Below are 23,803 nucleotides of genomic sequence, written 5' to 3'. Positions count from 1 at the left end.
GCCCACTGTGTGTTTGGTCGGTCAGTTGCCAAAAGCTGAACATTCAAAGGAAGTGCAAAAATTGTGCATTGTCCACATTTTGTGAAATCTATATTCAAGTGTAGATTAAAAAATGTGATCCATGTTTGTTTATACCAGACTGACCTCACTTAAGCATGCACAATATTTTATGATTACGAGGCAAGGAGATAGGGATTCTCTCCTCAAATGGCAATAACAACATTTAACTGAAAGATATTTACCATATTGCTCTTTATGCATGCTTGAGATCCCTCAGTAAAAAGTGTAATTCATAAAACTAACTAGCTTTGTGGCCTTGTTTATTTCCTCACCATCCATCATTAAATCAATAAAAACTGAATCTACCCATTTTGCCCTGGTCTCCCTCTTCTCCTCTTACCCTCCATGGCCAAGTCCGTAATTCTCCTAGGTAACCTATACTCCTTTATTTCACTCACATTACCTTACCACTGAAACTGGTTTATGTCTACAGCTTCGCCCACCAAAATAATAAATCTTGAAACACACGTATGCAGACCCTGGACATTTTAACATTACGGAATATACCTATAGTTTTGCAGATTTTAACAAAGTTATGTAATTTTTTTTTTCTGAAGAGGAATAAAAATACTTCGAAAAATGAAGTGAAAGTTGTGTTTTATTAACAGGGATACGTTTTCGGGCTGGGGTCTATCTGAAATTAGAGCGGACAGTTTTGCGTGGACAAAAATCCAACACTGTAACCAGGCAATCTGTGTACATCATATGGATGGAAGGATGATGCCATTTTGGTAGTCAGGTAGACATATTTTTGGAAAATGTTGATGTTGGATATATTAGACCTATAGAGAGAGGCTGTAGAAAAATGCAAATTACTTTGTCTTCTATGCCTAAAAACATATCCATGATTAAATGTTACTCTGTGTAGCTGAGAAAATAGTAACTTTTTTTATTTGAGACATGTCCAAAGTAGTAAAAAGTGTTGTACTTAAACTTTCACATCAGCAAAACTCCAAATACCAGTAATTCAAAGATTTGATTATCAAATTATAGTTTATTACAGAGTATAGATAATGTACAAAATCTGAAATAGCCACTGCACTAATAAACAGTTATGGTGAAAATAAAATACTCCCACAGTGTCATACATCATGCAGTTAATAAGTATTTTAAAAATCAACAACCTACAACAAGGTTACTTGCTTGGTGTAAAATAGTGGAGTCTTTGCCATTCATATTCATTTTCATTAGCACTATGTAATGGACATCAGCATTGAAGATTGTACTTCTTTGGGGAGCAATTTGTCATGAACGACTAATTTATGAGATTTATGATGCTTAGATGTGAGTAGGATGCTTTGGGTAAAGAATACACACGAGTAAGTCAGAATTTAGCATTTTGACAATGTTAATGGTTAACAATCTCCAAATCACTATCACTACTCACTCCTGTTAATTATTCTGTGATTGCTCTTTGGCTGCTCCAGATGCCTTCCTTTGCTGTGCTAAGCGGATCTGCATCATTTGGTATCGTTTTGCTTGCTGACCACATAATGATCGTAGGGCAGTATATCCCGAGGCAAGCTGAGATAGAAGTAACAATATCATGACTATATGAACAGTTTTTTCACCTGGGAGCAGTGGAGCAGCTCTGTTAAACAAGATAAATAACTGACATGGTAACTGCAATAGCAGTGACAGCATCCAGAATGCCACTAATTCAGGAACCTGAAAAAAGAAAAAAAAGTATACTGATGATTTGTAAACAGAAATGAGAATGGTAGAGAATCAAGAGAAGATTGGAGATTGGAGAAGATCTGAATGGGCACATAGGGATGCAGTATCTAGGAGCAGAAAGGGTGCATGGAAAACATGGCCAGGGAATTCTAAACCAGGAGGAAGAGAAGATAGTAGATTTTACAATATCATTTGATATGGCCATTGTTAATTCATTTTTCAAGGATATCTTATAAATAAATAAAAATGGAGGAAATACATCCCTGATTGATTATACCCTGTACAGATGAGCTCGGACTAATGATGATGCTTGTTGTTTAAATGAGCCTAACATCTAGGTCACTGGCCCCTTCAGATTAATGAAGTACAGAACTGCACTGTTATGCCTGGACAACATGGCACCACAACAAACGTTTATTACATCTTGAGGTACAAATCAAGGAAATAAAGAAAACTACAGTGAAAAACATGAAGAAGCAAATAAAGTGGTTTAAACTAAAAGATCCAAACTTAAAGAGCAAGTTCTCGTAAGTATTTCCAGGGAGTTGGAAAATGTCCAGCTATGGTGGGAAAATAATGCAAAGGTTATTCGATCCTGTGCAGTGGCTATCCTTGGAGATACATCTGGAAAGTTATGGAAAAATAAAGAAAGGCTGGTGGTAGAACTTAAATGTGCAGGAAGCAGACCTTGAGAAGAAGAGAGCGAAAAAAATTGCATGAAACTTGTCTAGATGAAGATCGTGATCAGTATAGGAATAAGAAGAGAGTAACAAGGAAAATGGTAGCTCAAACAAAAGCCCGAGTTTATAATGAAATATACCAGAAGCAGAAAACAAAGGAAGGAAAAAAGAAGATCTATAGGATGACTAAGCAAAGGAATAGAACAACAAAGGACATATCCCAAGTGAAACCAACCAAGGAGGCAAATGAAGCAGTTTTAATAAGAGAACAAGATATTCAAAATAGATGGAAATTCTGAATGAAGAAAATGAAAGGAGGTACAGAGAAAATGGGACACTCCACGAAGGGGTGACAGGAGATATTGAGAAAAGAAAGGTGATAAGGGCCTTGAGAAAAATAAAGAGTGGAAAAGCGGTTGGCCCTGACAGCAAATCCACTTGAAGCATGGAAGGCACTAGGTGATGAGGGTGTTGAACTGTTGCAGGACCTGATGAGAAAAAATTACCAGCAAGAAGAAATGCCTTATGAATAAAGGAACAGCACAAATGTACTGATTTTTAAAGGCAAAGGAGATGCCCAAAATTGTTCTTCTAATTATAGAGGCATATCTCACACTATGAAGCTCTCTGAAAGGATTATAGATTAAAGACTTAGAGAAGAATTCACTGTATCAAAGGAACAATCTGGCTATGTGCCTGGCAGGATCACAGCAGACCCAATCATTGGACTGAGGCAAATCATGGACAGGTTTCAGGAAAAGTAAAGAAATCTTCAATTGGTGTTTAAAGACACAGAAATAAATGTCAGGTTGCACTAGGGATCGCTTTGAGTCCATTCCTATTTAACATAGTAATGGATGTGATGACGAGATGGTGAGAGAAGCGGCACCATGGTGTATGATGTATGCAGATGACGTGGTACTGTGTTCATAGACTAAGGAAGGAGTTCTTAGGAAACTGGACCAATAGGCCTCAGCACTGGAAGAGAGAGGGTTGAGGATCAGCAGGACAAAAACAGAATATCTGCCTCTTCATGTGGTACAAGAAAATTGAGAAAACCTGCAGCTGAATGGTGAAGACATCAACAGAATAAGCCAGTCTTGGAAGACCTGGAAATGTAGAATTGGAGCTAACTAGCAGAATACAGGCTGGCTGGAAGAACTGGAAGGAGATAACAGGGGTGCTTTGAGATAGAAGGGTGCTAGTCAGGCTTAAAAGAGGAGATTACAAGACAGTGGTGAAGCCAGTAATGATGTATGGCATTGAAACCTTGCCTTTGAATAAAGGACATATCAACAGAATGAGCGTGACTGAAATGAAGACATTGAGATGGATGTGCGGAGTAACCAGATTGGTCCATGCCTGAAACGAACATATCCAAAGGACAGTTTAGGTTGCATAAAGAGCAGGGAACATTCAAGAGGCACGATTGTGATTGTTTGGCCATGTCACAAGGTGAGAGGAGGGTTATGTGGGGAAGGGGGTGATGAAGATTAAGACTGACAGTAAATGGGAGAGGGAGAACAAGAAAGTGGAGTGAACTAATATCTGAAGACATTTTCAGAAGTCTGAAATATTATTTTTCAATTCTATGACTTAAGCTACTTTCAGAATATAAAAATGAATTGTTGAATTCTACATTAATTTACCTCAACATGCCTTAGAACATATTCTAATACAGTAGTTTGAGATAAACAAACCTGAATTGGGAACTTGAGACAATAATCTCTATAATAAGGATATTATAAGGGGGAAATTTCAAGCCAAGCTTGCACTAACCACAGTAAGATTACACGGCTCACTGTGCCCATTTTTGTTTTCTTTCTATTTCTTTCCTGTTTACTGTTGCAACAAGTTGTTACAAACTTATAAAGATCAGCTTTTTTGTTGTCATTTTAAGGGTGAAGTCTAAATACAATCAGTCATATTTTGCTCATTCTTCAGGATTTAAATTTTAAGGTTGTAACTCTATAACCTAATCTTAAAAGTATGGGGGAAAAAATTAAACATAATGCAAAACACAACTCATTTTATTACAGACAAAGTGAATAAAACTAGTTTTTATGTATAGAAAATGAAAAACAAATGTTTATCAGAAAAAAAATACAGGACATTGATCTTTCTTGCCAGTTAGGTGCTGTCATCTGTGAGAGGATCATCTGCACACTCAGTATCTGCATCTTCTTTCTGTGCATTGCCAAAAACATCGTATGTAAGATGAACATCGGCTGTTCTACATCAGTTTTCATAACTCTGATGGGTCTTGCAGGCATAGGGCATTTTGGTCTGTATAGCTTGAACAAAAAGTCTATAGAGGCTTTAAAATTGACTTCAGAAGCACAGTTTTCTGAGCACATCCCCCCAGTTATCTGGTGTGTCAGAGTACGATTTTGCTTTAACAAGGCTCTTATTATTGTCTCCTGCCATATATGAATGTCCCTATATTGGGAATCGAACTTTCACACTGTTGAAACGGTTTTCTAGTGAAGTAGGTAGTGCAGAAAGTGCCAAACTACAATTTTGTTTTGGCCAGCACAAGAATTGCAGAAAATTGTTCTCAAAGTGCTCAGATGTTGAGCAAACATAGTCACACTTTCGAGCATTACTCTGATCATATGTGCAAAACAATGATGCGAAATCTGACAAAAGGTAATATTCGGAGTGGGCAAGATCTTCTGAGTAACCACCTCAAGTTCTGTTTTCTTCATAGTTTCTTTTCTGGATTTTCTGTTCAAGAATAATATTTCGAACTTCAATGTGAGTGAAGTTTCTTTTCTGCCCTCCCTCCACTCCCCCCTCCCCCAACAGTACTTCAATACATTAAAAATGGAGGGGAGGTATTCAGATGCCAATTGGTTTTGCTCATCAGCACGTGGACCTTGATCACTTTTAGCCGTTACCTCATATCTTTCCACTTTATTTACTGTCCTAGCAGGCTACGACTGTTTTTAGACAAACTTAATTGTACTTGCATTCTGTCTGTATTAAGCTATACAAAGGCTGTACAAACTTGTTTTCAACAAAAACTGGACTATGATTTGTTTTAGCTGCTACCCTCCATTTTGTAATTATGTAGATCATTATTAATTACCTAATAAAGTTCAGATAATTGTTATATACAGGGGTATCTATTAAGAAGGCCATGCAAATTAGAGAGGGGCTCAACAGTATGACTATTATTTCACAGTTTTCTTCCCTGAACTATTATAAAATATCTGCTCATTCAAACTCCCAATGATTATGTAACAACTGTTCTAATGAACTGCTAAAATAGCTGCAAATGATTCTCCCTCTGTGTTTAAAAAATCTATACACATGATAAGGGTTAAAATTTACTCTTCATAACATGTTCAAACTTCTGAAATATAACATTTTTGTATGTGCACTTACCTTTTCCAGTAAGTTTCCCAAGTATCCTAGATATAGCCGAAGGCATTCATTTAAAATTACTGCAATTAACACAGTGACCAGGAGGAAGCGACTCACATACGTAAGGCATTCAAACTGGAATGGGAAATAACTGAATTAAATGAGAATCTGAACATATTCATTGTTTTAACCCAAAAATCATAAGGTGCTGTTCCCAAAATGACAACAGGATACTCCTTTTACAAAAATATATACCAGCAATATTTCATTACAGCAACTTCAATTTATTTAATTGCATGGTTCATGGTGTGGGTTACTGTAGTCACGTCCCAGTTCGTGAACCATGGGCAACGGCTGCGTGGCCTAGTAAGTGGTCCTGAGAGTCGGGATACCAGTTGCTATGGAATGGGAGTGGGCAACTCGGACATATTCTGAGTCATGGCCCCCCTTGTGCTCAGGCGGCTAGGACTATACAATTCACCGCTGGTCCATACCCGTTAGAGGAGAGATCATCACTTGGACTATGTGCAAGTACGGTAGCATCCTGCTTCATGAATTTACCAAGCTCAGAACATTTTAAACAAGCCTCGGACCTATGGGAGTAACGGAGTCCCACTCCCGTTTGACAGGCGAGGGACTTCTTGGAAACAACTTGGCAAACGAAATGGAATTCGATGGGGAGCTATCAATATTAATGGGGCTTATGGAAGAAACTGGCTGAGTCAGCAAAGAGGATGCATCTGCTAGGAGTAAGTGATATTCGGGTAAGGGGAGATAACGAGGAAGAGATAGGAGATTATAAAGGGTACTTGACGGGTGTTAGAAAGGGAAGGGCAGTCTGGGGTAGCGCTCTATATCAAGAACACCATTGCATGCAACATAGTTTCTGTTAGGCACATAAATGAGCAAATGATGTGGGTAGATATGTCAGTTGGAGGAATTAGGACAAGAATTGTGTCCATGTATTCACCATGTGAGGGTGCAGATGAGGATGAAGTTGACAAATTTTATGAAGCATTGAGTGACATCGTGGTAAGGGTCAACAGCAAGGATAGAATAGTGCTAATGGGCGATTTCAATGCGAGAGTTGGGAATAGAACTGAAGGATACGAAAGGGTGATCGGTAAATGTGGGGAAGATATGGAAGCTAATGGGAATGGGAAGCGTTTGCTGAACTTCTGTGCTAGTATGGGTTTAGCAGTTATGAATACATTCTTCAAGCATAAGGCTATTCACTGCTACACGTGGGAGGCTAGGGGTACCAGATCCATAATAGACTATATTATATTAACCGACTTCGAATTCAGGAAACCTGTCAGGAATGTACGAGTTTTCCGGGAATTTTTCGATGATACAGACCACTATCTGATCTGTAGTGAACTAAGTATCTCTAGGCCTAGGGTAGAGAAAGTGAAATCTGTCTGCAAACGAATAAGGGTAGAATATCCAGGACGAGGAAATTAGACAGAAGTACAAGGATACTGTATGCTGTATGGATGCTGTAGTAGAAACAGCAAGGGAATGCCTAGGAACAACTGTGTGTAAAGATGGGAAAAGGCGAACATCTTGGTGGAATGATGAAGTGAGAGCAGCTTGTAAACATAAAAATAAGGCTTATCAGAAATGGCTCTAAACAAGGGCCGATGCAGACAGGGATTTGTACGTAGATGAAAGAAACAGAGCGAAACAAATAGTTGTTGAATCCAAAAAGAATCGTGGGAAGATTTTGGCAATAACCTGGAAAGGCTAGGTCAAGCAGCAGGGAAACCATCCTGGACAGTAATAAAGAATCTTAGGAAGGGAGGGAAAAAGGAAATGAACAGTGTTTTGAGTAATTCAGGTGAACTCATAACAGATCCCAGGGAATTACTGGAGAAGTGGAGGGAATATTTTGAACATCTTCTCAATGTACAAGGAAATCATCCTGGTGGATGCTCATGGAGAGGAGGAAAATGATTTTGGTGAAATTACGCTTGAGGAAGTGGAAAGGATGGTACATAAACTCCATTGTCATAAAGCAGCAGGAATAGATGATATTAGACCTGAAATGGTGAAGTACAGTGGGAAGGCAGGGATGAAATGGCTTCATAGAGTAGTAAGATTAGCATGGAGTGTTGGTAAGGTACCTTCAGATTGGACTAAAGCAGTAATTGCACCTATCTATAAGTAAGGGAACAGGAAGGATTGCAACAACTATCGAGGTATCTCACTGATTAGTATACCAGGCAAAGTATTCACTGACATCTTGGAAGGGAGGGTGCGATCAGTCATTGAGAGGAAGTTGGATGAAAACCAGTGTGGTTTCAGACCACAGAGAGGCTGTCAGGATCAGATTTTCAGTATGCGCCAGGTAATTGAAAAATGCTACGAGAGGAATAGGCAGTTGTGTTTATGTTTCGTAGATCTAGAGAAAGCATATTCGCTATACTGGGGCACTATGGAATTAAAGGTAGATTATTAAAATCAATCTAAAGGCATTTATATTGACAATTGAGCTTCAGTGAGAATTGGTGGTAGAATGAGCTCTTGGTTCAGGGTACTTACAGGGGTTAGACAAGGCTGTAATCTTTCGCCTTTGCTGTTCGTAGCTTAAATGGATCATCTGCTGAAAGGTATAAACTGGCAGGGAGGGATTCAGTTGGGTGGAAATGTAGTAAGCAGTCTAGCCTATGCTGACAGTCTAATTTCTTGGAACTTGAAAATAGGTGCAAGGAGTATGGTATGAAAATTAGCCTCTCGAAGACTAAACTGATGTCAGTAGGTAAGAAATTCAACAGAATTGAATGTCATATTGGTGATACAAAGCTAGAGCAGGTCGATAATTTCAAGTATTTAGGTTGTGTGTTCTCCCAGGATGGTAATATAGTAAGCGAGATTGAATCAAGGTGTCGTAAAGCTAATGCAGTGAGCTCGCAGTTGCGATCAACAGTATTCTGTAAGAAGAAGGTCAGCTCCCAGACGAAACTATCTTTACATCGGTCTGTTTTCAGACCAACTTTGCTTTACGGGAGCAAAAGCTGAGTGGACTCAGGATATCTTATTCATAAGTTAGAAGTAACAGACATGAAAGCAGCAAGAATTATTGCTGGTACAAGCAGGTGGGAACAATGGCAGGAGGGTACTCGGAATGAGGAGATAAAGGCTAATTTAGGAATGAACTCGATGGATGAAGCTGTATGCATAAACCAGCTTCAGTGGTGGGGTCATGTGAGTCTAATGGTGGAGGATAGGTACCTAGGAGAATAATGGACTCTGTTTTGGAGGGTAAGAGAAGTAGAGGGAGACCAAGACGACGATGGTTAGACTCAGTTTTTAATGATTTAAAGATAAGAGGTATAGAACTAAATGAGGCCACAACACTAGTTGCAAATCGAGGATTGTGGCGACGTTTAGTAAATTCACAGAGGCTTGCAGACTGAACGCTGAAAGGCATAGCAGTCTCTAATGATAATGTATGTATGTATGTATGTATGTATGTATGTATGTATGTGTGTATGTATGTATGTATGCATGCATATATTGTCAGAAACCTTGAAGCTAACAGCATCGAATCAACAGTGGTACCTTCAACTATGAATATATTTCCTTTTTTTTTTTTTTTTTTTCAAATTGTAAGATTCCAAGACAGGAATATCCTGATGACATTCACAAGAAGAATTACAGTCTTATGTATACAATTAACAAGCTCACATTCTTGATGTGAATCTTGTCAATCTGGACGAAAATCATATCTCTATGAACACATTTGACATCACATACAGTACTAGAAGAGAAGACCAATGAAAGTAGTGAATCAATCAATCAATCAATCAATCAATCAATCACTCAATCAATCACTCAATCAATCAATCAATCACCTACAGAGTCAGCTGGCCATGCGGTTAGGGTCGTGTAGCTGTGAGCTTGCATTTGGCAGATGGTGGGTTCAAATCCCACCGTCAGCAACTCTTAAAAATGGTTTTCCGTGGTTTCCATTTTTACACCAGACAAATGTTGGTGTTGTACCTTAAGGCCATGGCCGCTGCCTTTTCAGTCCTATCACTTTCCCATCCTTGTGTCATTGAAAACCTTCAATATGTTCGTGCAAAATGAAACCACTAGCAAAAAAGAATAATTCAAATTAAAAAATCAATCACACTGATATACATGTAGGGCTGTCATCCCAGGTGGCAGATTCCCCATCAGTTGTTTACCTAGTCTTTTCTTATATGATTTCAAAGAACTTGGAAATTTGTCAAACATCTCTCTTGGTAAATTATTCCAAGCCTCAATACCTCTTTCTATAAACAAATATTTACCCCAGTTTGTCCTCTTCAATTCCAACTTAATTTTCATAGCACGATCTTTACTACTTAAAGAAAACTCCATTCACGCTTATTTGTCTACTAATGTCGTTCCATGCAATCTCTCCACCTAGAGCTTCAAATTAGGTGTATTGAATTAGGCGGAAAATAAACCAAGAATTGTAACAATTAGTATTAAGTTCAATACGGGTTGTTTTCCGAACTGTTTTCCTTTCAATTTTTCTAGTTCCCGTAAAAGTAATCCCGGTGAGGGTCCCATACACTGAAACCATACTCTTATTGGGATCTTACCAGTGACTTACACACCCTCTATTTTACATCTTGACTACAACCCCTAAATACTCACATAACCATATGAAGAGATCTGTAACCTTTATGTACAACCTCATTAATGTGATTATCCCAATGAAGATCTTTCCATTCAACTGTTGTCTTTTCTTTCAAAAACCAAAGGTCATAAAATTTCATTTTCACTCCGCAACAGTTCTACAATGCCTTTTCTAATGTAGAGGGAATCCCTCGGGCCTCCTAGGCTGGAGAGAAATGTTATTGGTTGTCCGGAGCAAACCTTGGTTAAAAAAAGAAAGCATAAAAATTAATGCCCTGCAAGCAAATCAAATCAGGACCATTATACCATTGATTTTCCTTCATTTTAGGACAAAAGGACCAAGCTATACACAGGGAGAACTGAGTCACAAAAATAGTGTTGACTGGTGTTATTAGAGAGTCAATGTGGTGTTGCAAAATTACTACAATCTTTTATTGCTGGCTTGGAGCACATGCCTTCCTTTTTTAACTAATGATTGAATGTGTCAGCAACACATTGGAGGCTTTTGGCAACGAAAGAGTGGAAAAGGCCTAAGATTGGGAAAGTAGTAGCCGTTGCCTTAGTTAAGGTACAGCCCCAGCATTTTCCTGGTGTGAAAATGGGAAATAAAGGAGAACCACCTTCAGGACCACTGACAGTGGGATTCAAATCCACCATCTCCCAAATGCAAGCTCACAGCTACGTGACCTGAACGCTTGGGTAACTAGCTCGGTAGGAGCCCACACTCTGCAGTACTAAACTCTACAGCATACACATTTAAAAGGTTTTTTCAATTTAATCCTATTCATCCAGGCAACCTCTTATGCTGGTTTATATAGAAATGGGTTATAGGTGACTGCTTACATTTAGAAATATTTTCTTTCCAACCTCAACAGTCGGCAGATCTGGTGACTGTGCAGGACTAAAAACAAGATGAAACATGATGAAATTGGTAATCTCTGCATGTCACCTCTCATCAAAAGTAAACTGTCCAGAATGCAAGGAATAAAAATAGGCTCTAACACCACAAAAATGTAATAATGGCTGATCAAAATACCATAGATATTACTAGGTGCTTATGAGAACCAAGGGCAGATTGTGGTCTAGTATGGTGATAATGCATAATGGAAGACTCGTCTTTTCACCATGATACCACCCAATATGATTGTAGCTATCATGACCAGGGAGGAAACAAAGATATTTCAAGTGCAATTAACAGACTATAATTTAGGATGTCATATTCCAGGTGAGTGGATTACTTTATCACTCAAATGACAAAAATACACCACTCTGTATCAGTTGTAAAATCTGTTAGCCAAAAGTCTCTAATCCACTGACAAAATTTAGCACATTTAGAGAGTTAATCTAGTGGCGTTGTGACATGGTATAATAGTGTATTTGTTCTTCTACCCTACTTTATAGAGTCACTGACTGAAGTATCATAGGTTTCGGAGAGCTAAGTAAACTGTCCATGAATAATGGCTGCCAAATAGATCAAGTTCCATTCACTGGGATGTGGCTGGCTGACACATCATTTCGGATCAACAGGTTTTCTTTTCTTCTTTCTGTTATTTGCTTTAAGTTGCACCGACACAGATGGGTCTCACGGCGACGATGGGACAGGAAAGGCCTAGGAATGGGAAGGAAGTGGCTGTGGCCTTAATTAAGATACAGCCCCAGCATTTGCCTGGTGTGAAAATGGGAAACCACGAGAAACTATCTTCAGGGCTGCCAACAGTGGGATTCAAACCCACTATCTCCCAGATGTGAGCTCACAGCTGCACACCCGTAACCACACGGCAACATGTTTTTAGTGAAGAAGTTATTGGCATTTCACCAAGCACCTCGAGACATTCATGGTACCTCCATTTCTCAATAATGTAAAATTCGTAATTACTCTCCTTTCCTATTTCTATTTTTAAAACATCTAACCTTTTTATTATGGAAGAACCAGAAAATATGCAACAATATCATAAATATGGAAATACTGTATGTGGTCTATAAAACTTTACACATTGAACAGAAAAATTTATATAGTACTTGTCACATAAGGCTATACACAAAAAGGTAAATATCGCCACCCTATTCTCTTCTTTTTTAATCACTCAACACTGCTGCCAACTTGACTAGTTACATATTGAAATCGCGAGACATAACAATCATCAAACTAACCTCAATGTAAGTATCAATAATGGAGGTTCCCTTACCCAAGTAAATGATAATAAATGATCAATCAAGATATTCATAAGAAGTCAGTTTTTAGGCTTAATGAGGAATTAAGGGGAAAACACACACGTGCGCGCGCGCACGCATGCATGCACGCACGCACACAGCACACACACACCTACACCTCACTCAATTTAATGTTATATGAGGGTTGGGACAAAAGTCGTTGCAACAATTTTTTTTCTTGAAGATACCAGTCTGGTTAGAAAATGTGACATATACAGACGAAAGGACAAGGTGTTAACTACATGTGTGGACAATGAATAGCACTGAAATAACGTAACACACCAATTTATTACGGTAGTATACAGGGCAATATGGCCTTCCCGGTGCAAAAGAATGACAACACCGTACACAAAGTTGACAGGAAAAACCTGGGCCTAAAGACCCTCAAAGTAGTCTCCTGCTACTGACACCACACGCTGCCAACGTTGTGGGAGGCGCAGAATACCATCTGCCTCAGCATTTGCCGCACCATGTGTGAATCGGGTCACCTGTTGGCGCACAGCATTAGCAATGTCCTCTCATGTTGTAAACCGCCTATCACGTAGTGGTTCCTTAATCTTTCAAATGAGATCAAAGTCACAGGGCAATATGTCGGGAGAGTACGGTGGGTGCTCCAATTCTTCCTACCCCCAACGTCGCAGTAACTGCCCTACACACACTGCTTTATGTGGTTTTGCATTGTCGTGCAGGATTATTGCACTGTCCATAAGATCCGGGCGTTTCTCCCAAACGCCACGTCGTACCTGTCGCACCAGGAAGTCCCTGTAGTACTGTTCGGTCACTGTTCTGCCATGTGGAACAAAGTGGCAAAAAATGACACCCCTGACATCATATGCGACGATCACCATCAATCCGACTGGGGAAGGATTCTGACGGACCTGCCTCCTTGGTGATCCAGCATGTCACCACTCTGCGGACTGACGTTTCAGTTATGGTTCGTACACCCTGGCCCAAGATTCATTGATGGCAATTATTCGTGACAAGAATTGATAGCCGTCCTGTTGTCAGCGTGCAAGGTGGTCAGAATATATTGCATAGCTCCCCCACCTTTGAACTTTTGTCAGTGCATGCGGTGCCCACTGCGACGCGATTTTGTGCAGTTGCAGCTTATTATGCAATATCCTGTGGACGGTGCGTTTCTCGATGCCACTTGCTCTCTCTAACTCCAGAGTAGCGTCCATCGTCTGTCTTCACCCAGGAGCTGTTCGATGACGGCACGTGCCACATCGGTCCGCACACTGACAGGTCGTCCTGAACGTTGCTCATCACTGGTTGACATACGTCCTTGCTGAAAGTTTCCTACCCACCGTGTTACTGTATGGTATGGTACGGCATTATTCCCAAGGGCTTCCACTAATTCACTGTGACATTCCATCGCATTTCTCCCTCGGAGAACGGCTATTTTGATGTAAGCACGGTGCTCAACACGGGTTACTTCCATCTTGCACGACACTCACCAACTGACTGATTTCACAGCCCTTGCTGCGCTACTACCAGCTATCACAGAGCCATTTGTTGTTCTGCATACACACTATGCCTGCAGAACTTCCACACGACACATATGTGTTTGTGATCCCTACACATATCTACAATTTAAAAAAATTGTTGCCATGACTTTAGCCCCAATCCTCGTATATTTCTGTCTCTATTTTGATATACAAATTACTAAAACCATATTCTTCGGTGTTTGCCTTGTGTAAATAATTCAGCTCCCTTCTTGAAATTTGCTATTACTTATTGGACTGAAGAGAAACCACACTTTAATAACATACACAAGCAAATATGTACATATGTTGTAAGTAAATGAGAATACACAAAGGCTAAGTCTGCAAATCATACCTAAGTCGTGACAAAACAAGGTTAGGTTAAGTTAGGTTGATAAAATTTCCTTCCATTTGAACTGAACTGATCTTTAGGGAGGAGGTAATGTTGCTTTCCTTTTTGGAGGAGTTCTTGCAGATTTTTCATGCTTCTTAGACATCCTAACAGAAATATTTACATAAGTATTGGACGAAATAAGTCCGTAATTTATACAATGCTGAGTTTGTCATTTCACACCAACTATGTCATTAAACACATTATTCGAATATGTCACAATTCTACTTACCTGGTATTACCCAAACAGACTTACAATCCCACAGAAAATGAAAATACTCTTTAATTACACCCACAAATGTAGCATTAGTGATTTTTTTTTTTTGTTATTTGCTTTACGTCGCACCGACACAGATAGGTCTTATGGCGACGATGGGACAAGGAAGGGCTAGGAGTGGGAAGGAAGCGGCCGTGGCCTTAATTAAGGTACAGCCCCAGCATTTGCCTGGTGTGAAAATGGGAAACCACGGAAAACCATCTTCAGGGCTGCCGACAGTGGGGCTCGAACCCGCTATCTCCCGATTACTGGATACTGGCCGCACTTAAGCGACTGCAGTTATCGAGCTCGGTGAACCCAACAGTTAGAAAATAATTAAAAATCACTGCCTTCAGTATTAAAAGGGGAGAAAGAGTAATGTTGTACCCTTAGTGTATAGGCTTACGTGCCAGGGATTATAAACTGTATCATGTTTCTACATAATATATGAAAACTAAATAATTATGCATTTGCATACATATTCATCGTCTTATGACAATTCTTCTTCTTCCTCCCATTCACGGTGAAATTGCTCTCTTTCAAAATAGTCTCTGAAACATCACAATCATGGGTTCTGCACAGAGATACAATGTAAGCCATCCTGATTTCATGTAGCCTTTAGCAGGCATAACACTGTTGGTTGCTGCTGCTATCAAAAATCTATAGAGACATCGTCTAATCTAATCAGGTCTAAGGTCATGCCAACCCTTGGAGGTAGAGCTCAGCCAGGAAGTTGTGGCACTTGCGCACAGGCTTGGTTTCAGTTCGTAGAATGGACTCATCAATCACAGTCCCCCTGCGGGGTGTCAGTTCAATCTGTATCAACATTCTGGAGGGCACATCACATTCTTTTCAAAAGTATAGCTTCGTGGTTTTATCTCGCACTAACACATCAAACTATACTATAAGAATGCATGATACCATCTTCAGAAAGTACATGGGTTGCTTTAATATCCCCTCTACTGTGTAACTGCCAGAGATGAACGGAAGTCAGGAGTTCCCATTGCTGGAAACGGACTAAAATATTCCACTCACAAATTGCCCTAAGCAAGTTGTCTATGCAATATGGGTTGTTTTAAGTTATAAGCTTCCATTTGAGATGTGGTGGGTTTGAACCCCACTGTTAACAGTTCTGAATACAGTTTTCCATACTTTCCAATTTTCATACCAGGCAGATATTGGGACTGTACCTTAATTAAGGCCATGGGCATTACCTTCCTAGTCCTATCTCATCCCAGCATCAACAAAAATATACCACAAAATACAAATATGTTTCCGTCTTGACAGCTAAACTAATAATCTTTGAATCACTATAGCAATGTTTTATTATTAAATAGTATCCTCCTTATTCAATATGGTATAATGTGAATTTTTAAAACTTAAAATTCAGATTTGTCACAACTACACAAGTTTTTATCCTAATTGGGTCATCTTCAATAGATTGCTAAAAATTGACATACATCACAGTTAAAAAACATTGAAAAAGTGAAGAAAGAATGATGTGAATGTTAAAATGTTCTTATTACGGAAAAAGCTGCTTATTGAACTAGGCAGTATCTGATTATTAATCAATGTTTTGTGATTTGATTAGCTGTCAATAAAGATTACCATAATTGCAGTGGCGGTTTCTGGTATAGCGCAATGGAGCAATGAACCTCCAGTTTATATCAAATTGTACTCAACTACGTAATTTTCATAACTCCGTTGTCAGTCTCGAAGCTCTTGCTAAGTCCCTCTATCCGTAATATACTCGTACTGGCTTTCAATTCATATGACCTGCGCAAGGTCTGTGGCTGGATACTTGTCTGGAATGAACCCCCTTGCAAAGGCGATCTCTCCGTCCGTACATAGGCGAAGGGAGTGGCGAGGTGCGGGGGGACGAAAGCCAGCACTAAGGCAAGACCAGGATATCGCAGAAACGGATCTCTGTTCTTTACGCATGCGCAATAGGCCACTGTCTCAAGACTAGCTAGTCGTGTTGTTGGGGTTGGGGTATGTGCCTGCCATCTGTTGGCCTTACGGGAATTTGACTAGGCAACAGAGAATAGTGCACGTAACTAGCGCTAGTGTTGAAAAGCATCGTTACTACCAAAAGTCACATTAAACTGTCAAATTCCAATTAATATCTTGTCCCAAATACATCATTACTTACTAAACATCTATTCATTTGCCTTCTTTGGAATAATTACCTTTTGGAGAGAAACTTAACTCAAAAATCATTGAGGCAAAGAATAGAGTGGCAAGGTAATACCAATGAAAATTTTTAAATATAGTTGTTACTATTCCCATGACATCGGAACCAGAAAAGTTGTTTCTCTACCCTGAAGAGAATAAAGAGACTTTCTAGCATAGCTCAATGACCGAGGATAGACTTATTGCTCTTGCTATGTTGTCAATTGAAAGGAACTTTGTTCGAGACTCTGCGGACTTCAATGAAGCAGTTATTTCTTATTTTGCATGTGGTAAAACTCGGCATGTAGGCCTACCGTATTTTCTACTCCTCTCGTATTTGATCACATTTCTAGAACTTATGTCATCTTAGTTTAGGAGGTTACGGCCCACGATGGAAGAGAAGCTGGCTGAGAGGGGGAGAGGAGAGGTCGGGGGGGGAGGTAACTTTTTCTTCTTTTGAACCCCCAGCGATGAAAGTCACGCGCCGCCACTGCATAATTACATATGTCTTGGTGAGATAATTGCCTTCTTTTCCCTGTTGAATGATGTGTTTACGAGCCTGGTCAACTGATGGAGGAAAGATCAGATTAGGATATGAAACCTTAAAGATAGTAAATAAATATCATTACAAATTATGCGATAGTGAATAAAACTGGTGCAATCACATCACTCCCTGATACTACAAGCATTGGTATAGGCTTTTGGGCTTATGCCATGTCAAGAAAATAAGGTGAAATTCTTTACGTATCGCGAGAAGCCTTTCTCGGAGACAGTCGAGATTTTATTCTGATGACGCAGAGCAAAGTTCTCTGCGAAACATAAAGAATTTCACCTTATTTTCTTGACACGGCATAAGCCCAAAAGCCTGTATCATGTCTATAAGTACGGGCCGTGAAAGCATCAATGACAACTACAAGCATTCGTTGACGTGAATCACAAACTGAACCAATACTACTGGGGCATGAGTTTACGATCTACGTTACCTGTGAAGTCACACTCTTCTCCAAACTTCCAGATGATTTAACCTTCCATCAGTGTTCCAGTGAGTTCCGTGCACTTTGGTATAAATATGCCCGATCAACCACTTGGTAAGACAGTCCGCCCTAATCGTCAATGTGGTTGGGGGGGTGCTGCTCCTCTCTTGTTCATTCCCTGTATTTTTTCTTTTACAATCTGCTTTATGTCGCACTGACACAGATAGGTCTTATAATGACAATGGGATAGGAAATGGCTAGGAGTGGGAAGGAAGCAGTCGTGGGCTTAATTAAGGTACAACACCAGCATTTGCCTGGTGTGGATATGGGAAACCATACAAAACCATCTTCAGGGCTGCCAACAGTGGAGTTCAAACGCACTATCTCCTGAATGCAAGCTCACAGCTGCACGTCCCTAACTGCACGGCCAACTCGCTCGGTTCTCCCCATATATCTGAGAAATTTGTTTATGGACTCAATAATGGGGTGAGTTAAAGAGACACTATTATTTATACCTCAATTTCAAGTCGAATATATTTAGAAAAGGTTCCATATTATTTACGAGTGGTTGACATATAATTTTGTGAAGTTGTTTCAAATAATGTTATGAAATGGACTCTGCAGTTGGAAGATCTTAGTTACTTATTCCGTTAATTGGATTTTAAATTCTAGTAACACTTAGCTTATGGTGTTAAATGTCTCTAGGGACAATCCCTTCTCTCATGGCCCTACAGAGTCTTTCTCCCATCCTCTTTACTTCTCTTCAAAATTAACCTTTTCTCTTGAATCTTGTAAATACTTGGTCTTCAAATGATGTTTCAAGTACAGGTACAGCCTAATAATGTTTGCCAATCTTATTAATGCATTAATTGGTCTGAAGAATACTCTATTTGTACATTTGTTTCTGCTAGTCTAGGAATGTTGTTAATTGTTAATGTTCAGATTTTTATTAGATTCTAATCACATTATTGAAATTTTTGTGGTCATCCACTGTATTTATTCTTATGTTTAAACATCTTCTGCAATAAATGGCCTTGTTATACAAGCATCTGATGTTTCTAAATCATAAAAAGTTATGAGGCATGTATTCATTCGTTCTTTTTACAAATCATAAGATAATGTCTTAAAGAACTTCTTCTTCCTTTGTTTAACTATTTATTTCCTGTAAGTTACTCTATCCATGTACCCTCCATGGAGTCCTATAAATTGCCCAGCATATTTCGGCAATGATTTATGATTGCACATTGTGGATTATTCTTACAATTTTTAAGTACTGTTCATACTGTTCACTTAACTGTTGGATGTTACTACAGCTGAGAATGAGAATGGTTGTGGTCTTCCCTGGCTCATTTTAACTTTACCTGACTGGCATTTCTACATCATCTTAACCAACAGAAGTAAAAAGCAAACATTTCACCATCGGGTATGTATCTAAATAACTGCTTTACATGCACTGAAAATAGTTTCTGATGGTATGCTTTTTATGTAAGTAGACAGTGAGTGCAGTAAATTACAGTATTAAAAAATTCCACTTTCAAAATTATTTTGAAGAATGTAATCATATGATATTGAGCACAGTATGAAATAAAATATATTTACATGACTCTTGACATTTGACACCAATGACAAACTTTTGATAAAATAAAAACTCTGTGATTAATTCTGTTATATCATCAGGTTTGACTTGACTTATTTCCTTTAATTCCAGGTAACACAGGGCCTTGACGAAATTTCTCCAGCCTGTTCTATCTGCCGCCAATGCTTTCACCTCCCTCCATGTCTTGTTAACTCCAGCAATCTCCTTATCTATGGTTCTCTTCCAGGTAATCCTCGGTCTGCCTTGTCTGCGACTGCCTTGTGGATTCCAACTCAATGCCTGCCTTGTGATACTTTCTTGTGGTCTTCTCAGGGTGTGCCCAATCCATCTCCATTTTCTTCTCATTATCTGTTCCTGTATGGGACTTTGACTTGTGGCCTCCCAAAGGTCTTTGTTTGAGATGGTTTTAGGCCACCATATTCTCATAATGTACCTCAAACACCGATTTATAAAAGTCTGTAACCTTGTGGTAATGTCTTTGGTCACTTTCCAGGTCTCACTACCATACAGTAACACAGATTTAACATTTGAGTTGAATATCAGATGATGATGCTTGTTGTTTGAAGGGGCCTAACATCGAGGTCATCGGCCCCTAATGGTACGAAATGAAATAACAAAAGGTTGAAATTCATCCACTGACCAAAATAAAATAAAATAAAAAATGTCATGAAGAATGAATGGATGGACATGAACCAAAAAAAAAAAAAAAAGATCGTAAATAATAGAATTACTGACCAAGGGACCACTCATAAAGCACAATGATGCTTGATGTCTAAGGGGGTGCAAAATCCATGTCTAAGGCCCCACAGAATGGTACATGTCGCGAGTAAAGTAGAACCATGGTATTTGTCATGTTGGGGTACTAATCAAAAGTAGCGAAATTCACGGTGTTCCACACAAGATGGTACTACTCACAAGTATTGTACTTCGTACAGGTAATGCAGACCTATGGTGTTTCTCACACAATGGCATCACTCAGAGCCAATGCAAACCGATGAGCCTCCTCACCTAAGCGTACTAGTCACGGGTGTCGGTCCCACAGGCCCCGTGGTTTTCCTCACATAGTGGATACTAATTACAGGCAACGCAGACCCACGGTGTCGCTCATATAGTGATACAACTCACAGGCAACGCCCAGACCCGCGGTGTTGCTCACATGGGTACGACGCGCGGGTACTGGAAACCCCCCGGCCAGGCTGCTAATAATCACAAACCCATTTCGTACCGAATATAGTGGTACAACTCGCAAGTACAGGCAACCCATGGTATTCCCCGCATGATGGTACGAATCAAAAGTGGTTTCATGGTTCTAATTCAATCATCCCTTGGTCGCCCCTTTTAGTCGCCTCTCACGACAGGCAGGGGACACCGTGGGTGTATTATTCGTCTGCGTCCCCCACCCACAGGGGGTAAGGAGAGAGAGAAAAGAAGAAGAAAGAAGGGATCCGTCACTTCGAAAGATAAAGTAACGGATGAAGAAAGGCAAGGGCCACGAAGGGCGTGAAAGGAAAGACTCCCTAGGCCTCGAATACTCTAATACCATTGGGGTCAGAAAAAAAACAAGAGTTGACCAAGGGAGATCGGACAGGATAGACGAAAGTGAGGAGCCTGGCACAAGTAAGTGGAAGCAATGCCAAGACTCAGCTAAGGGCCCCGTGGTCGCCAATCCACACTCCCAAGTTGAGAGCCCCTTGGGCCCCTGTTAGTCGCCTCTTACGACAGGCAGGGGATACCACGGGTGTATTCTTCATGAGCGTCCCCCACCCACAGGGGGTGAGTTGAATATCCTTGGTTTCGTTTTTATACAAATGTGAGGGGATCTCCATATTGGTCGTAACTGTGCAAAAGCTCCTTTGGCTTTATTTATACGACTCACCACATCTCTAAAAGCACCTCCATCCGGGCTTACCATGCTTCCTAAGTAGCAAAATTCCTCTACCATTTCTATATATCCATTCCATCTAGTCAAGCTACAATTGTTACGGTGGTTTATGCGCATTTCTTTAGTCTTTTTGTTATTAATCATTAAGCCAACTTCTTTAGCTTCTATTTTTAAGTCATTCAGTTTGATTTCCATGTCCCGAAAACATTCTGCAAGAAGACAGAGATCATCCGCATAATCCAGTTCTTCCAATCAATTATTTAATCCCCACTGAATGCCACGCTTTCTATTCGTTGCCTCTCTCAGCATACAATCCAGTGTCATGATAAACAAGATTGGCGACAGATAGACATCCTTGTCTTACCCCAGATTTTACAGCAAAAGGTTCAGACAGCTTCCCTTTATGTTCTACTTGACAAGTATATCCATCATACATTGCCTGTGTAAGACGGACTATCTTTTGTGGAATTCCGAACTTTTCCATAGCTTTCCACATTTTCCTCCGATTGACATAATCAAAGGCCTTTTCAAAATCAATGAAAAGTATATACAGAGATGTCTGATACTCAGCAAATTGTTCAATGATTAGCCTTAGTGTGTTAATCTGATCCATAGTAGACCGACCTTCTCTGAAACCTGCCTGTTCTTGACGTAGTCTCCTGTCAACGGCTATGCTTATTATGTTCAGTATGACTCTTGACATAACTTTTCCCCCATATGAGAGCAACGTTATTCCCCTCCAGTTATTGCAATCTGAGAGATCACCCTTCTTCGGTATCTTGATGAGGACACCCTTCTTCCACTCCTCAGGAAGGTGTTCTTCGTTCCATATTAGTGTTAGAAGTGGCTCCATGATTTCCGCTGTTAAATCTGTATCTACCTTTAGGGCTTCTGGGATAATGTTATCTACACCTGGTACTTTGTCACTCTTCATTTGTTTCACTGCTTGTGCAATCTCTTGTCGTGTTGGTGATTCTACGGAGATGTCTGGATTCTCCAAAATGGTTTCAACTTCTTCAGTTCTCGATTCCTCACCAAGATTATTGAGTACTTCCATAAAGTGATGTCTCCATCTTTCCAATTGTTGTGTCTCAGATGTCAAGGCTACTCTGTTTGCATCTCTGACTGGTTTCTGCCCTGATTAAGTTCCTCCTAGAAAGCTTTCTCGTAATGGCATATACTTCTTTGCTGTTGCCGACTCTTGCTGCTTCTTCTGCTTGTGTTGCCAGTTGGTCTGTAAATGCTTGTTTATCTCTCCTCACTTTCTTCTTAACCTCCTTGTTGGCCTCCCTGTATTTTTCCATTGCTACTGCGTTCTGGTTTCTTGTTCTACTGGAATTGACAAGTGCCTTACACTCTCTTCGCTTTAGGATTGATTCCCAAGTGTCATCCGATATCCATTCTTTCCTCCCTGGCTCTCCGTAGCCCCACTATCTCTTCACATGTGTCATGAAAGAGTTCCTTGACTGTGTTCCATTTGGTATTTACATCTTCATCTGCTTGTTCGGCGAGGGCTTCAAACCTGTTCTTCAAATGTATCTTAAATTCATTTTGCACTTCAAGTTTCCCAAATTTCCCGGAGTTGAAACGTTTCATTCGTACTGCTGCCTGTTTTACTGGTGCTGCCACCTTCAATCTAATATCAGCAATCATAAGGTGATGGTCGCTCCCTACATCTGCTCCACGTTTATTCCTCACATCCCAAGAGTGAATGTCTCCATCTTTTACTTATTGCCAAGTGATCAATTTGGTTTTCTGTCTGGAGATCAGGTGACACCCATGAGATCTTGTGGCAGTTCTTATGTGGAAACAATGATCCACCTATAACCAGTCCAAAATTACTGCATAGGTCTATGAATCTCTGGCCATTATTATTTACTTCTCCTAATCCATGTCTACCCATGATGATTTCTCTTCCTTCATTTTCATTACCAATTTTTGCATTTAGATCTCCCATCAATACCACAATGTCCTTCTTCTTTATCCCTGCCAGTCTTGATGTCAGCCTATCATAAAACTCCTCCTTCTCTTCCTCTTCTGCTACCTCTGTCACAGGTCTAACTTTGGTTCTTATTCGTACTGTAATTATCCTGCGTGTTACAGGGGTCCATTCCATTATGCCATTTTTTGCTTTCTTTGCGAGAAGACACCCACTCCACTTGAATGCTGATCATTTTCTTCTCTTCCAGAGTAAATGAAGACACCTCCCTCTTCTGTCCTCACCTCTCCGTAGCCTGTCCATCTTGTTTCACTCAACCCAAGTATCTCCAGTTTATACCTTTTCATTTCTGCCATTACTTCTCTCAGTCTGCCAGTTTCATACATAGTTTTCACATTCCAGAATCCGATTCGTCTCCTGTATTTCATTGCAAAAGTCGTCTCCATAAAATCCGGTCGGTATACATTTCGTCTGGTTTC

At 39.9% G+C, this 23,803-nt stretch overlaps 1 protein-coding gene across 2 annotated transcripts in view; it reads right to left on the bottom strand.

Annotated features, from left to right (window-relative positions):
* Nucleotides 1-960: 960 nt before the first annotated feature.
* The window catches only part of LOC136863162 (transmembrane protein 17), a 46,535-nt gene continuing 23,692 nt past the window's right edge, over nt 961-23,803 (bottom strand). The window contains exons 3-4 of one of the 2 annotated variants that reach the window (XM_067139514.2): nt 5,808-5,921; nt 962-1,728 (exon numbers count right to left, since the gene is read on the bottom strand). In XM_067139514.2, coding sequence (XP_066995615.1) covers nt 1,453-1,728; nt 5,808-5,921 — 390 coding nt within the window. In that variant the 3' untranslated portion in view covers nt 962-1,452. Of the gene's footprint in view, nt 1,729-5,807; nt 5,922-23,803 lie in introns of both variants that reach the window. The other variant, XM_067139515.2, reaches the window with a different exon arrangement.

The sequence above is a fragment of the Anabrus simplex genome, chromosome 2, assembly GCF_040414725.1.
Source record: "Anabrus simplex isolate iqAnaSimp1 chromosome 2, ASM4041472v1, whole genome shotgun sequence".
Lineage (NCBI taxonomy): Eukaryota > Metazoa > Arthropoda > Insecta > Orthoptera > Tettigoniidae > Anabrus > Anabrus simplex.
The sequence above is the reverse complement of the archived record's forward strand: the minus strand, read 5'-3'. Positions and strand labels throughout refer to the sequence as shown.